This window comes from Calypte anna, chromosome 3, assembly GCF_003957555.1.
Source record: "Calypte anna isolate BGI_N300 chromosome 3, bCalAnn1_v1.p, whole genome shotgun sequence".
In the NCBI taxonomy this organism is placed as follows: Eukaryota; Metazoa; Chordata; class Aves; order Apodiformes; family Trochilidae; genus Calypte; species Calypte anna.
The window spans coordinates 87,471,088-87,487,296 of NC_044246.1; the positions used below are offsets into that span (position 1 = coordinate 87,471,088).

Sequence of the window (16,209 nt, forward strand, 5' to 3'; positions counted from 1 at the left end):
TTTCACTTTCCATCCCAGATTAACCAGATGTAAAGGTAAAGTCTAAAGAAATGAGATGGGCCCTTCCGGCAACTAACTCGAACCAGCCTGTCTTTTCTCCTTGGTGTGTAACTACTGCTGAACTCCAACTATATCCAGATTTCTGCTGGAAAAGGTGAATGAAAACTGAGATGCAAGATACTGATGACCTTTACTTTGTCAGATGTAAAAGAGCTGATTTAGCCTGTTCTTTCTTCCTTTGATGGGTAGCTGTTGCCCTTTCTTCCCAGAACAATGTAAAGAAAAGCCCATGAAGAGATTATGGTGCAGAGAACATTGTTTGGCCCTTTGCCTGTATTCTGAATGGGGAAACAATTGCAGTGTGGAATAATATATGTAACTTAACCTATCCTGTTAATCAGTCCCTGCTTCTTAATGTATTGATGAGATAGATTTTTTCTCTAGTGTGCATTTTATACCCTCTTTTCTGAGTGAAAATCAAAGAATACTGACTTTTTTAAAAAGCCTGAAACTGTCAGAAAAAAAAAAGGGACTCTTCTTCCACATCTTGACTGTTCTGAAAGTAAAAACAACAATCTGCATGACAAACTTTTACAGAATAATAGTTACACTTCTCTGCTCTAATTTTCATACCCTTACGAAATTCATGTTAAAATAATAAAAGATATAACTTCAAATTCTTATCATTATACAGTTCAAAAACATCCACAATTTTATTTATTGGCTGCTAACACTACCTGGACAGAGGGCAGTGTTATTGCAAACCCTTGATTCTCTTAAAGGGCCGCTGCAGTGTGTCCCGTAAGGTGATACACAAGTTCTGGTTCGCACCTGCGACCCTTGACCACAAGTAACTGAACAGGTACTCCACTGGGCCCACTCTTCAACACCAGATTCACCTGTATTCAAGACAACAAACAAACATGAATAGAGACATAAGTATTAGCGAGGTGGTTTTTTTTTTTTCCTGAAGCTTATTATTGTCTGCTCTCATAAACCAAATCAAAGAAAAAATACCACACAAAAAAAAAAAAAAAATAAAAATAAATTAAAAATTCATGAAGTAAAGCAGCTGTGAAAATGTGCAATGAAAAGAAAATAAAGACACCTACAAAGCTGCAGTCACATAACGCCTGTCAGAGGGAAACACTTTGATTGCTTTGCATCTTTTAAAGCTTTCTGAAAACTACTGCCCTTAAACATTTTAGGAACAACACTGCCCTCAAGATGCTAAAAAAACCATACAAAACTCTTTTCATACCATAATAGAGATTTTACCTTTGATATTTATACTTAAGACTCCAGAATGGAGGCTAGGTAATAATTGAAAGAACTCTACCAGTATCGGAGCTCTTATTAAAAAAAACAAACAAGCAAGCAAACCTCCTAGTCTGTTCTTCTAGCTAAGGAGAGTCATCTAGCATTGAGAGACATCCTCTGGCAAAGAAAAGATCTTTGCTTATCAAATTATAACCTGAACAAGAGGGTGGGAACTTTGGTTTGCTTCTTTACTGCATATATCTGCTCCTTGCTTTTGACCTACAAGTGTGCTAAATTCTTGGATGCACTGGACTTCTATTATACTATACACCACTATGTTCAAAATCATCAGATGTGATATATAAATACCTTACCTTTGAACAGATTAATTTTTTTTTTTTGAGAGCTATTATTCCTATTTTTTGATAGCAAGCACTGCATAAAATCTTCTTGCATGGATGTTCAAGAAAGGTTGTTTAAATATAGTTTCTGCGAACAACCATACTCAAAATTCTGGAATTTCTTTCCCAAAGGCATTCAAGTTCAGAAAACTATATCCCTTGAGTATTCTCAGAAAGCATATGCAAAAATAATATGAATATACCTCACTTGACAACTTGAGTAAATAATTGTAGATTCATGTTCACCTTCTTCCATTAAAAATCAGTATAAAATATCATACTGAAGCATCTCTTATCCTCTTGGTTTTTCAACCTAAGTCCTTTTTGAAACAAATTTTGGGTTTTCTTGCTTTAATATCAGTGCCATGATACAACCTTCAGTCTTGAACAGCTTGCTGAAAAATTCAGTTACTCAGTATCTCTGCTTTTCCAGAGTTGTGATTTTGACATATTTTGGTATTTTGATATTTATTTTTTTGTATTTTATTTTTTTCCCGATCAAGTGAATGTCTGCAAACCAAGAAGACTCTAGTGCTATCTTCCAGGAACACAGGAAATGATGATACTGAGCTTTTGTAAAAAGTATCTGTCCAAGCTGTTTTCTTTTTTTTTTTCATGTTTCTAGAGGCCAAGCATGAAACCTGTGCAAGATGCTTGTCGCTTCTAGTCCCCTAAGAAGCAACTCTAAAGCTATTAAATGCTTTAAAAAGCAACGTGCTCCTTACTCAGTAATGTGACAATGTTTAGCATACAAATCCCTCTGCTTTTCACAAAATTATATACAGTTTCTGTGGACAAGGACAAAATGACGAGATTTTTTTAACATACAAAGTGCTTTATTACCAAAGTGATTTTTGTAGTAATTTTCTCTATTATTTAGGTGAAAAAACAGAGAAATTTAATCACTGATTGTAGTTTTAATATTTTTTTTTCTGATATGAATTTGGCATTTTGATTAGGTTGTTACATGGCTTGGATTCAGTTTAGATGCTATAGCATGGTTAATATAGCTAGTATCTAGGTAGATTGATTCTACATTGTGTACTATAAGGCCTATGAACATGGTAAAACTAGTTGTATTACTTCAGGTTTCTAGGCTAATTTTTTTTCTCTTTTCCTACAGGTTTGAAGTTTGACTTTGCCTTGGTTAAAATGGTTTAGATGAAAGATCAAACAGCAGAAGTCAAAGCTGTTTCTCAAGAGGTTCCTCACTATGTAAAACACTCATGTAAATTATCCATTATCCAACACAGAGATGGTGCCAGTGCAGAGCTTAAAAATTCAGAAATTAAGTATTAAAAATTAAAATTTCAGATAATTTAAAGTGATAAAAAGTTGCTCTTAACCCTCTTGGAACATAATGAAAAGTAGTAGTAGCATGTTACTAAGAAGTGTGACTGTATGAAGTGAATTTCAAAATAAGCATTTGTTTCAAAAAGTTCTGAGCATATATGTAATGCCCATTTACAGAAGGCATAATGAAGCAATGTACTTTGACATATGCAAAGGGATAGTATGTTTAAACATTTCCTGAAGAAAATCCTCTGCAGTAACATGATGTATTGTGCAATAAGAGTGAAATCATACAAGATAAACAACATATATGTCACCAATTACTTTGCTTCCTTTTGCACAATGCATCATGATTTTATAGAATTTATAATTTTTCAGAGTACTGCTGTGAGTATAATTGTTACTTATTTAAAATATTTTAAAGGAGGGAAACACCTTTAAAAACATCATGTAATTAGCCATTTTTAAGTATAATAAATACTTTTTTCCTAGAATAAGCCTATATTGCCTACATAATCTGCAAACACATCTTTTGTTCTTTTCTGTTTTCCATATTTTTCTTTCCTAGTTTAAAAATGGCTACTTTTTATTTGCCTTCTAGTTTTGGGTTGCTGGAGAACTCTTAAATTTCTACATCTGTTGTAATAAAACTAAAATCTCAAATTAGCCACTCAAAGGTTATGAAGTCCTAATTTCTTCCTGCTGCTCAACATGTAAGAGGAAACATAACTTACTGTATGGAGGGCCTCATTGATCTGTGTAACACTTACCTGCATTATATTCTCTAAATCCTTTAACACCTAAGGGAAGGATCAGCCCAAGCACATAAAATGACAAATATAGGACAATAAATTATTCACACAGTATTTTTCTTAAATGAAACGTTTTACTGCCTCAAACTCACAAACAGGAAAATACATTTTCTAATACAAAATTTTAATTCTCTAACTTTCCCAACAAAATTCTGCAAATTAAGTCTGTTACTCTAACTGTACAAAATACTTTTCATAAATCTTTTCCAGGGTTATTCTCTATTCCTGTCTCTCTAGCTTTTTAAACCACAAACATTTTGTTGTACTTTTGCATGTTTTATTATTACACAGAGTAAAATATTAAACAGGCTTAAAATATAGGAAACCTCATGAACTCAGTATCCATTTATTTAAAGAATATTAGTCTTCTTAGTACATGGATAAATTAATGAGATAGATGTTTTAGGAAAAAAAAAACACCTTATGGATCACTTTAAGAAGCTAGCACAATTATCACACAGAAATGAATGCATTAAGGTGAAGAAAATATGTAATGATCACTAAAAAGGAAAATCAAAATGAAGATATGAAAATTAGTAAGTATGTCCAAAAATACCACAATGTTGCTTAAAATGTGTTTACCTAAAATTTTTAAGGCAGAGATCTCCTAGAATTTGAGCATGTAAATTTATATGCTCTGCTGATACATCTCACATGCTTTCAGAACAGGACTTTGAAAATCAAGCCTGTCTAATTTTGAACGTTCATCTCCCCCTCCACTCGCACAGTCTATCAAGAGGTGATGGTAGAAGTGCTGCGTTATAACGCAGTTCTCTAACACAAATAATATGAGCACTGCAAGGCATGACTAGCAGTTATCAAATACAAGTTTTACCTGAAAATATGAAAGTTTTAGGGATTTATATGAGGAAATAAAGCAGATCATTTTACTTATGTTTTGGAGTAATTGTATGAATTCAGAAGCAGCATAAAAGCAAAGGTGTTATTCTATGTAGTAAGCAACTAACATTATAAGTCTGAGCTAGGTATGTAAGTAACAAGTTCTACTTGCCTAAAGAAAAACTGCATGGACACCAAGAGCGTTCTAGGCCTCCTTCTTCCACTACCTTTCTTTATAGTAGTATGAACTGGGAGTTAGCCACAGAAGTAGTCCTACAGATTAATACAAGGGAAACAGACATTTTTCCCTTCCTAAATTCTTTGCCAGACAGATCTACACTGATTAGCTATACGTGTATTTAGGTTACTTAATATACTGAATTCCACAAGTCTACTAAATGTAGTACCCTACTACTAAGGAAGTCAACATGCAATGTAACTAAAAGCCATTATATTTCTTTTACTAAAGTGAATATAAAATTGGAAGCAACACGTATGACTGATGCAGGCAGATTTTCTACGTTAGTAACTATGGAATACAAATAACTTCTTTCAAATCCATACAATAATTACAGTGCACAAGGCTTTCAATGCAGTAACTTACAGGCATGTAACGTGTAGGGAATATTTTAAAGAGTTAGATTTTCCAACAGATACACAGATCATTACTGATGTCAAAATGGGCAGTAGCTTTGATGTATGAGAGCTCAATTCAATACACCATAATTGACCTCAAAGGCAGCTGTGGTAACTGTTGGTAAACAAGCTCTTTTTTTTTTTTTTTTTTTTAATTACTTCAGTTCTAGGTTTATAATATCATTTTGGTGACTTTATCTAAAGATGAAGTTGCTCAAACAAAATTAGAAAACATGTTTTAGATGAAAAACGGTTAAATAATTTGCACATCCAATTAAAAACTACTTATGGCCAATTTCATTTAGCAATTATGAATCTGGAAACTAGAGTGTTGTTCTGGGCCTAAGATAGTAAATGCTGAATGTGCACACATTAAAGTCACCCTAGTAATTAATTAATTTGATAAATGCCTAAAGCTGGGATTAGACTTCAGTCTATTTAGAAAGAAATTCTGTTAACATCTTCTATGAAAAAAAGTTAATAAGTCACAGTAAGCTGTCCTGCATCTTGTATATGTGAGACTGCTTTTACTACTAAAGAAATTCATGCTTACACTAAGTGATTCAATACCGACATTACAATACTTGTTTTTCTATGATCTACCTAATTCTCAGCTACTTTATTTATGGACTTTAACTGGTGACAAAAAATAAATGATTCAAAAAAAGTATCAGCTTAGAAAACTGACAAATATGCAGCAAAAGATTATGGAAACATGCAGTGGTTTTGCTAAAATTAACAACAGTAAATAGAAAAATGTAACTGATGTATTACCAGTTTGTGCCATAAATTTAGCAGCATCAGCTTGTTCCTGAGGGACCCTTTTCTCATGAACAGATCGAGGTCGCTGACTTTTAATTGTATGATCTCCCATCATTCCAAATTCTAAAGACAGAATAAAGGTTTATGAAAGCTTGTGTGTAGACATTTCTCAAAAGTTCACATACTGTCTCATGCAATATGTTCCTAAACATACCTGGTAGTTGCTGGTAAGAGTCAGGCAAGTGATCATGGCAATTAACATCAACTTAACTTTGCTATACTCAGCTTTTAATAAATACTGAAAATGTGTCTGCAGATTTTCAAACATGATTTTATCGTATGAACCAACATTCAGTGTATTGACACACACCATAAATCAGCTGTATGACATGGGACAAAAACAGTTACTCAAATGCAGACATTTTACTCCTGTGTTTTGAATCAGTGCAAACCACACCAGAAAATGATTGTGACAGTGCTGTTCTACAGCAGAGCCTGATGCTCTTCCAGAGGACTTCTATTTCTGCACTCATCTTTAGGCTGCCAAGCCTTCGCCAATGATAACGTGACATCTTTGGGAATGGTCGAAAATGCAAAATAATAATAATTTAGCCAATGAACTTTTTAATTTTTAGGCTGAATCCAGCAGAACAAGTGCTTGTGAATGGCTTTGTTTCTGAAGCCTCTCAGTTGTAAAAACTACAGATTATATCTTGCCCTCAGTATTTAAGAAGAAATCCCCATTAATTTTAATGGAGAAATCTACTTAAAAATAAATGACATAAAGGCTCAGACCATGGGAGACAAAGAGCATTTCACTTTTTTATCCTATCACTGCTGTAATTTTCCCTCTGTGGTCCTGCCCAAACCTCCTGGCCTTCTACCTCACAGTCCATTTTTTTATTTTGTTTTTGTGATGAAAAGTGGAGGGATCCTTGCACGTAGAGGGGGGCAGCTGTGCTTTCACCACAGTTGCCTCTGGCTCTCCCAGGCACACACAGCTGTGTGAAGCTTCGTGCTCCATACTCAGTTTCAGCTGGGACTCTTAATTTAGGAAGCGTGTGCTGGGAACCATGGGTTGACATTGCAACTGCTTCAACTACAGCCACATGAAGCTTCTGATGAGGGAGAAGGTGTCTAAAGCTCTAGAAATACAAACATTGAAAAATATCTTTCTGCTGGAAGGTTATCTTGCAAATGCAAATTTCAAAACTCTCCCCAGTTTGTAAAGTCATGAAGATTGAAAACTTACCTTCCTGCCTCAAAAGGTGCAAAACATTACATAAGATGAAAATGCTACCAATAAATATTCTTTTCCAAACACATCATTTTGGTAAAACATGAAAAAGAAGTTAAATTAAATATTTCTATTTAAAGAAACAATAAAAGCCAAATACATATTTTAAGAGGTCAGTCAGCAGATAGAGGTGGCTTTATTACTTTCTAGTAAATTATTAATATATTTCTCCAAATCAATATTTCTTTTATTAAAAATTAATGGCATCACTTAAAATATAAATTTAATTATGCACTTGAGAACAGCAATACAGTTTGCATTCTAAAGAGAATATTTGAAAAATTAATTAATAAAATATAATTTGAGAATTGTTTCAATATCTTTTAAACATCCTAAAAATACATGCCAAAGATAATTTATATGCATATATATATGCACATACATTTATATAATGCATACATGTATGTGTATACATACATATCTGTGCTATAAAACACTGTTAATAGCTTTATACAAAATATACCTCTGCTACAACTACTCTAGTTTCAGGTAGATTTTTAGTCTGTGGGAAATCTCTTACTATACTGAAAGTTTTGCAATCAATATTCTAATGCAAATTAAGATCAGAATGATACTTCTACAGGTTTTAAAAGGTGCAGCATAGATTACCATTTAAACTGTAATTAACAGTGTGGTGAAGGACAAGACTTTGCATAGCTTTTCCCCTGAAGAGGCTGTGGAAGAAAGGCACATTTGCTCTGTGTTTCCTGCCTCTGTGCTGCCTTCTCTTCAGGAAATATAGAGAATACAGCACCATTCTGAGAGAAGACTTAATTCTATTTCTTGCATTACAGAGTGCAATAATGGGAGACCTTTACTAGAGCAAGGCTTTCCCAAGGCACACAGCATGGTGGTGAATGCTCCAGTCCCAGTCCCACAGCACCCTGTGCTGGGCACAGGCACATGCAGCATCCCGCAGGACACAGACCTCTGGTGAAGAGGCAAAGGAAAGTCTGGGAGATCAGTTTTCTCGATTGTGGTTTATCATAATGTGGAATATCACCAAGTAAAATAAAACACAGCTCACTGATACAGGATCTATTCATGACCTGATTTTTTTTTTTCTTTCCACTTAGTGACAACACATTTTTAATTTGCTCATTCAATTCATCTCAGATATTGCTGATGGTCTTTGAGATGCACTTTTCGACTAATCTCCCTTTGATGTATTAAGCATTTATGTAGTGAATATCTAAATGTATAGCAAAGATAAATGTTTCATAACAAAGATAAAAATAACCAGACTTCTCTCATTTTCATACTCAGCTGAAGTATTTAACCAAATGTTGCATGAGAACAAAAGCAGTAACAGGAAATGCAGTGTACTGCCGTGGGTGAGGACTTTAAGGCCTCATTAAAATTCAGGCCTCATAAGAAAAGAAAAGAAAGGGTCAAATACATTTTTGTAATGGGATCAGAAGTGCCTGGTTTCTCCTTATAAGTACAAACAATGATGTCAAATTTGTTTAATCTAGGACACTCAACAGTAATGTACTTTTTATTAAGCATTTTACAATAAAATGCCTTACTTAAGTGACTGCCATAATTTACAATGCAATAAGCTGCAGAGAATAAAACTTTTCTTAGTTTTCAGATTTTAGCTAAATAACAAAAGTAAAAGATGAAACAGTTACACATTGGTTTCCTCTAGTACTTCACAGAAAGGTATTTAAATGCTTTCTGGGCTGGGAAAGCATTTTAACCCAAGCCAGCCTGTAGTGTGACTAAATGGCACAATAGTTTCAAGGACCTGTTTGTGTGGGAAAGGTGATAGGGACCATCTTGCTTTAGATGGTATCTGGCATGGAGGTACCCTGCCAGGTAAAGAATGATTCAAGACCTGATGTCTCAGATATAACATTGGATGTTTTAACTGAGATTCTGAGCAAAGGAATTTTTATCATTCTCTCTCTTCTTACCTAGTTCTTGCTACTGAAAATACATTTTCTAATGTAGAAGAAGGTATTTCAGTGGATATCATTTTCTCAACTGAATTTTTTGGTGATGCATGTCTTAATTTACCTTGAGTGAAACAACAACAGTCCTTCTCTTCTTTTATCTCAAACACTGATATTAATCAGATTGTTTCATTAAATAAAAAGGGACAATGAATCTTTTCAGCAGAGGACAGATACATGGCTTGATGCAGAAATTGCCAATGTGACCCTAAGATTGGCCTGGAGACATGACAGGTTTAACACTTGTTATTACACTGTTAATGCTACAACGTATCTGCATGAGAAGAAAACTCAAAGAAATACCTCAAAATTAAGTAACAAATAGAGTTGTGGGGAATCCTGAATGGATCATTTTAACTAGACAGTGACTTAAAACAGTTACAACATACTCTGGGTATTTAGGGTAGAAAATCTGAGGTTAATTATCTGATAAAATAATATATTCTGCTGTCAGAGGTCCTTTCATGTCTATGGACATAGTTTCCTGCAGTGGGATAAGTACTGTTTCCATCCTCAGCTGTATACAATGCATCAATACTTCAAAGTATTTTAGCAATGTCTATGTCTGAATATGCATGTGGTTTATCAATTCATTTTACATATAACTCTGCAGCATGTAATATAGTTCCATGCCTTCTAGAAGTGAAAAAAGCCCAATGATTTCTGAAATTCCAAGTTTATAGTTAAGCATTATTTACAACTTTTATCTGTGTCCAATTTGCTTTACCTTTATTTTTACATTATGTTATGGGATCTTTTATTCCTATTGAGTAACCTTTTTAGTTTTTAAAGAAGAAGCTAAGATCTTGTGGACAATGTAGGTGTACGTTTTTAGAAGAGAAGAGAGGTGCCATGTGCTCTCTGTAGGAACAAAGAGAAAAAAACATCTGTTAACAGTATAAAAATGCAAAGTAGGAAGACTGAGCAATACAAAAGAGAAATACCAGCTTTGCAAGGTTCTACTCACCAGCCAAAAATCAAGTCCTTGATTTTTTAGAAATGGATAATCATTAACATTATGGTACATGCCAAACGGATTTTATGCCTAGACTGTTTAATAATATTTGTAAGTCTGTTACATATATATATCCTAATCATCAACTGGCATCATATACCATGTTGGTTTGGCTCTTACCGTTATTTTTATGTCACATCTCATGGAAACATCACAATATATATGTACAGATCTGCTTATAGTTTTACCATCTAGTATGGATTGTACTAGTACTAATGTGAAACCCACTGGCACTTGTGAAAAAAAGCCCTTTTCAGCATAACACTTGGTGACAAGAGTATGAATGAACCATTGAACTAAAAATACTGATTCCGAGACCTTTAGGGGTACTCTTTCAGGCTGTGTAAAATGAAATCAACCTCTGTGAGTTGCCGAGCATCCTCAGCTTCTACTGAACTGCCTGGAAGGTAAGATGGTGGGCAGCTCCCTGCAGGCTGATCAGAACATTAATAGCAGGAAGAGGCAATTGATTCCCAAAAGTGACTGTCATTTACTTCTCTCACCCCCAGCACTCCAGCAGTGTACGTCACACCATCCTACCCACTCCTGAACTGTAGATAGTCAAATGAGTGTTTTCAATTACTCTTGACTACAGAATGAATATTAAAGGACTTGTGGCCAGAATGTGCATTAATGCCAACTGTCTCATGTTAAGTAACATAACATTCTCTCTGTGCCATGTTTTTCACAGAAAGTTTGCAAAATGATTATGTTTGTCCCAGGTGAAGGTGAAGAAGGGGATGCAGAGGAGAAAAGGAAGAAAGAAGAGGGCTATACATATAAAGAACCGGTCTGTTTCCATTAATTTTGGAACTGAACTACTTCAGTAGTTCAATACTGACCACAATAGATCTGATTTTCAGGACCCTGAAAACCATTTTCAGACCATTTCCTGTCTTCATAGCCTGTTTTACATTTTCTCCCATAAAGATACGGGTGCAATATGCAGTAGTAGCAGCACTTGGGGTCTCTTGTCACAATTCCAGCTGGTCAGTACAATTTCTTCTGGTCACTAGATGGCAGAATGTGTGTTGACTTCAAGCACAATTTTGAAGTGCAGCTGGCAAAAAGCTGGAACTTTCTTTTTCATGATAAAATTACCTCCCATATATTAAAAAATAAAACAAATCATTACATTCAAAGGACTGAGGGGTTTTGTTTGCTTTTTCTTCAGTTCTTCTTCTGTAGGTCTTGATTAAAAAAAAAAAAAAAAGAAAAGAAAAGGAAAAAAAAAGAAAAAAAAAAGAAAAAAGAACCAAATAAAACATGAGCTACCATTTTTTTTTCCCCCTTTACAGTAAACCCCATGAGAAAAGAGAAAATCCCAGGCATACTCCCTTCCCTGTCTCCATCCCTGCTTCACAGTAGCAAGGTACCCAGGACCCACAAGGAAGAACCTGTTCTCAAATGTTGCATTGTCAGGACACAGAGCTGCAGGGCATCAGTGAATATCGTCACTGCAGTAGAGGCTTAAGCTATGGCTTTCTATGGGAACCCCTTAAAATGAGATTTCCTCAACAGGCAGGCAAGTTGCCAAAATGGTGACATAGCTATTAGCTGAATTAGATTTCCATGGGAACCTCCTCTTAGGAAACGTGGAAAACGTTCTTAAAAAAGTCTTTGCTTACTTCCTATGTAGAACCTGGTCCCATAATAAGTCCTCTTTTGGCTCCCCAAAACAGTATAGAAGAGCTTTGACCAGTTTCAAAGTGAATGAAATAATTTCTTTCACTGGAGTGAATTAAGATCTGAACTGAGCTGTATTCATTAACACAGTCTTTAAAGCTGTCCTGTTACTCATGAAAACATGGAAAAGATTCTAATAGTAGTGGAAATATGAAAGGCAATAGTATTTGCACTAACAAAGTAATTTTTTTTTTTATTATAGTATACCCTTGCAATTTTTCAGGTAAAAGAAAAAGGTTAACATTTGTAGTAAATTAGATACAAGATTTCCCTTCTCTCATACTCAGATATATACTAATACATATACATGTGCATTCTCATCTTTCAGAAAATTATGAAAAATAATTATGTATTCTAAACAGTCAACATATTGTACACAGGTAATTAGTTTGTGTTTGTCTCAAGGGAGACCCATTTGCTCCTATGAAATAATGTTGGATTAATACTTTTGCTGCTATTTTTACTGACATAAAAAATGAGATATTACTGAATTAAAACATAAATTACAGCACAAATCCTGATGAGATAGACTTTCTCATGGCAATGGAATCTGTTGTCTCTCTGTGCATCTCTGCAGTAACTCCCTTCACCTGCTATTATCTTCAGTGGGATCTGAAAGTATTTATTCACGGTTACAGATTTGGACAGTGAAGAATATCATAAAGATGTAATATTTATTCACTTTGCATGTGCACAGAATGCTGAAACTGCAAGCTCTATTACCTGCTTTACTTGGTGCAAATTGCTTATCATCTTACACCTAGGCAGGAGCATGAGAATCTAGTGAAATGAATCATACCTGTTCAAAATGAATGTAAAATGTCACCACAGCAGATAGAGTATTTCCACATGTGCTTTGTAGCATTATAAGAAAGCAAAGAGCATAAGGGCTCTGTTTGTATGTGTGTGTGTCCCTGTGAATGAAAGCCCAGACTGTCACTTTACCCATTTATATCTCTACTAAATCTGACGTGTTTTGTAAATTATCATGGCCAGTATTCAGAAGATGCTCTATAGTTCACACTTTTCCTATTCAAATATTTCCCTAACAATCTATACCCAAATCTTTGTATTCAAGTGAAACGAATAAAACTGATACAGAAAATTTACATTATCGAGTTTAACATTAAAATTCTCCAAATTCAGCCATGTATCATTCCCTCATAATCCCTATTGCTCTCAAGAGATTCATGGGTGTAATAACCCATTAAAGAATGAAAACACAGGGGATTACCTTAATTTATTTTTGCTTTTTAAGTGAAAAACCCTAAATGAATTCTCTTGTAGCATTGTCATAATTCTAGTGTTTCTACTCTAATGACTTATTCATGTGTAGCCTTTAAAAAATTAAATCATAGCATCATAATAATACTTTGTATTTTCATTGGGTTTTTACATTCCATACTCTTTTATTTCTCCATTAAGTATTTTGCTTTTTTTCATATATTTACTGAATTGAACTATTGATATTGCTAGCCAGTGCAGTAGTTCTTTCAGAATTGTAGCAGTTTTATATAAACAATCTCTTCTTACTGAACACTGCAGCAAGCTACCTGAATATTAGACACAGGCTAGCATGTGCCTCTTTATTGCTCTGTGCAACTCAACAGAAGATGACTGAGGATAAACTGTAATTTTCTGAGCTATTCTGGAATAAAATAACTTCATTTTCTTTCTATTCTAGAAACATTGAAAAGTAAGTAAGGGTAATTGTAGAAAGCAGGTTTCACAAGGACATCTAGACTACTTCCTTGCCTTGTAACTCCTCACTGCAGACATTGTTTTAGACAGTTGCCTAATCATTTCTAAATGATTGCAGCATTCATTAAAAATTGAGATGGATTATCTAAGAAAAGTCTGTGAAATATTCTGAAGCTGTATGAGAGGCAAGAAAAAGAATTAATGTTTTAAATAATATGTATTGCAAACTCTACTCCCTAAGCACTTGTAAACTAAATGTGGGGTGTTTATTTAGAATGGAAAAGCTTCTAGGTGAAGCTAAATGATACTGCATAGCTGTTTAAGAGCATTTTCCTGTCCTTGTTTAATACTCCTAAATTGTTTCTACAAAGGAGGAGAGGGGAGGGAAAGGGTGAGGAGACGAGGAGAGGAGAGGAGAGGAGAGGAGAGGAGAGGAGAGGAGAGGAGAGGAGAGGAGAGGAGAGGAGAGGAGAGGAGAGGAGAGGAGAGGAGAGGAGAGGAAGAGTCTTGGCTGTTGTAATTTGGGCTGGTTCCACCCAGCCATGCCAAATTCTATCAGCTGAGGACATGGTCTAGAAGGTCTTCTCTGATACCACAGATGTACTCTGAGCTGAGATTTATATAGCCTGCTTGCAAGCACCAGCACTGGCAGGTTGAAAATCACATTCAAGCCATTTCAAACATACTATTCCACCCAGTTCAGCCTAGAAGATGTGTGTATAGCACAACTCCCTGACAGGTATAGTGTTGCAATGGATTCCAGAATGGTCTTGGAACCTCTTAAAAGGTCTGAACTCTTATGGTGATATAGAATCATAGAATCATAGAATGGTTTGGGTTGGAAGGGAGCTCTAAAGGTCACCTAGTCCAACCCCTCTGCAGTAACCAGGGTCATCCTCAACTAGATCAGGTTGCTAAGAGCCTTATTGAGCCTCACCTTGAATATCTCCAGGGATAGGGCTTTAACTACCTCTCTTGATAAATTGTGCTTTTGTTCCATGGCCTTAAAACAACTGTTCTCTAGTCAATAGGACTACCTTAATGGAAAAAGATCACACAAAATAAAGAATGATGAGTGATTCAAAATTTAAACCTCACATATTTTCACAACAATTAAAACCTTCCTTAAGAAATACAGACATGGTATTTTAAGTAGGAAAGCAGGTAAGAGATTAACCCAAAAAGTGTCAATGAAAACCACACATATATCTTTCAGGATTTTTTGAAAATCCATTAGATGTTTTCACTTGGTTTCATAAAAGCACACTTTTCTAGGTCTCTCACATTCTCTTTTTCCAGACTCAGCAATTCACTTAATGGTTTTAAAGACTCAGGTGTCACACTAAATGTAATAGTCAGTGTTCTCCTTCACTCTTACTGCGTAATCCACCCAGCTGCTAGTACATCATTTCTAACTCTATGGCCCACAGTGCCAGAGAGGACCGCATTGTTGGCTTATTTGACACGTATTGTCTGTGCAATGCCTTTATAAAAGTAAATGAACTGTTCAACTGTAGATCTCAGCTAAGCAATCAACAGTTTGTCAACCATCTCTTGGGAAATTCACTCTGAAGCCAGCACTGAAGAACAGCAGAGGTTCAATGTTTCTCTCCTCTTTAAAACCAGATCAAATAACTAATGTAAACATAGAAAAATTTTTAGCAGAAAGATTAACTTAGGAGTGGATGTATTTGATGAGCATCACCTATCTGATCATAATGTACTATTCTGAGCACGAAAAACCAGCACTGCACTGAGTTGCAAAAATGGATCCATTAGAATTAGTGAGACTATAATTAAGATGCTCTATAGGTCTGCAAAATACACAGATTACTCTGAGAGCCTTTGGTATGCTTTGGTTTTTTTGTTGTTTTGTTTTTTAGGTTTTTTTAATTATGTATATTTATACTAAAATATTTTAAAATTTATAGCATTTAAAAATACTGTTCTGTAACTGTGACAGAAATTTCTACTCAATCATAACAGTGTCCCCTGGACTAGGTCTTTGTTTAGATTAGAAAGCATAAAACATATGAAAGCATAAGAAGCAATCTAGTCAACATGACTGATACTCATATCAGGCAGAACGATGGTGACAATACTACTCAAGTAGTATCATCCTCCAAGGTGTAAGGGCATGCCTGCCTTTCATCAATAAGCCATATTTTAATAGCCATATTTTAATAGCCATATTGTTTCTACATCCCTACATGATGTCAAACACTTGAAACACTTCTTTTAAAATTCTCATGCAACTCCTGCAAATATTACAGCAACCATCTGTGCTTTTTGACCTTCAGAATGATTAATGGAAATGTACCCTGTGAAGAGTTGGGGCTGCTTCCCCTTAAGTTGACAATAATAAGGATCTTTAAAAACCACCCTGATGGCTCCACAAGATACTTCTCATGTAACTTATTTCAGATTAGCAGCATAATATGCTATGTGATTAAACCTAAAATCTATTTTAGCTCACCAGGGTCCATCATTTGAAGAAATTATACCAATAATCAACATAAATGAATATCTGGAGACCGCAAGCAGGGAT

The 16,209-nt window shown here is 34.9% G+C and overlaps 1 protein-coding gene across 1 annotated transcript in view; it reads right to left on the reverse strand.

Annotated features, from left to right (window-relative positions):
- ADGRB3 (adhesion G protein-coupled receptor B3) overlaps positions 1–16,209 on the reverse strand; it is a 430,423-nt gene that overhangs the window by 251,066 nt on the left and 163,148 nt on the right. The window contains exons 3-4 of the mRNA XM_008502299.2: positions 6,017–6,127; positions 738–899 (exon numbers count right to left, since the gene is read on the reverse strand). Coding sequence (XP_008500521.1) covers positions 738–899; positions 6,017–6,127 — 273 coding nt within the window. The remainder of the gene's footprint in view (positions 1–737; positions 900–6,016; positions 6,128–16,209) is intronic.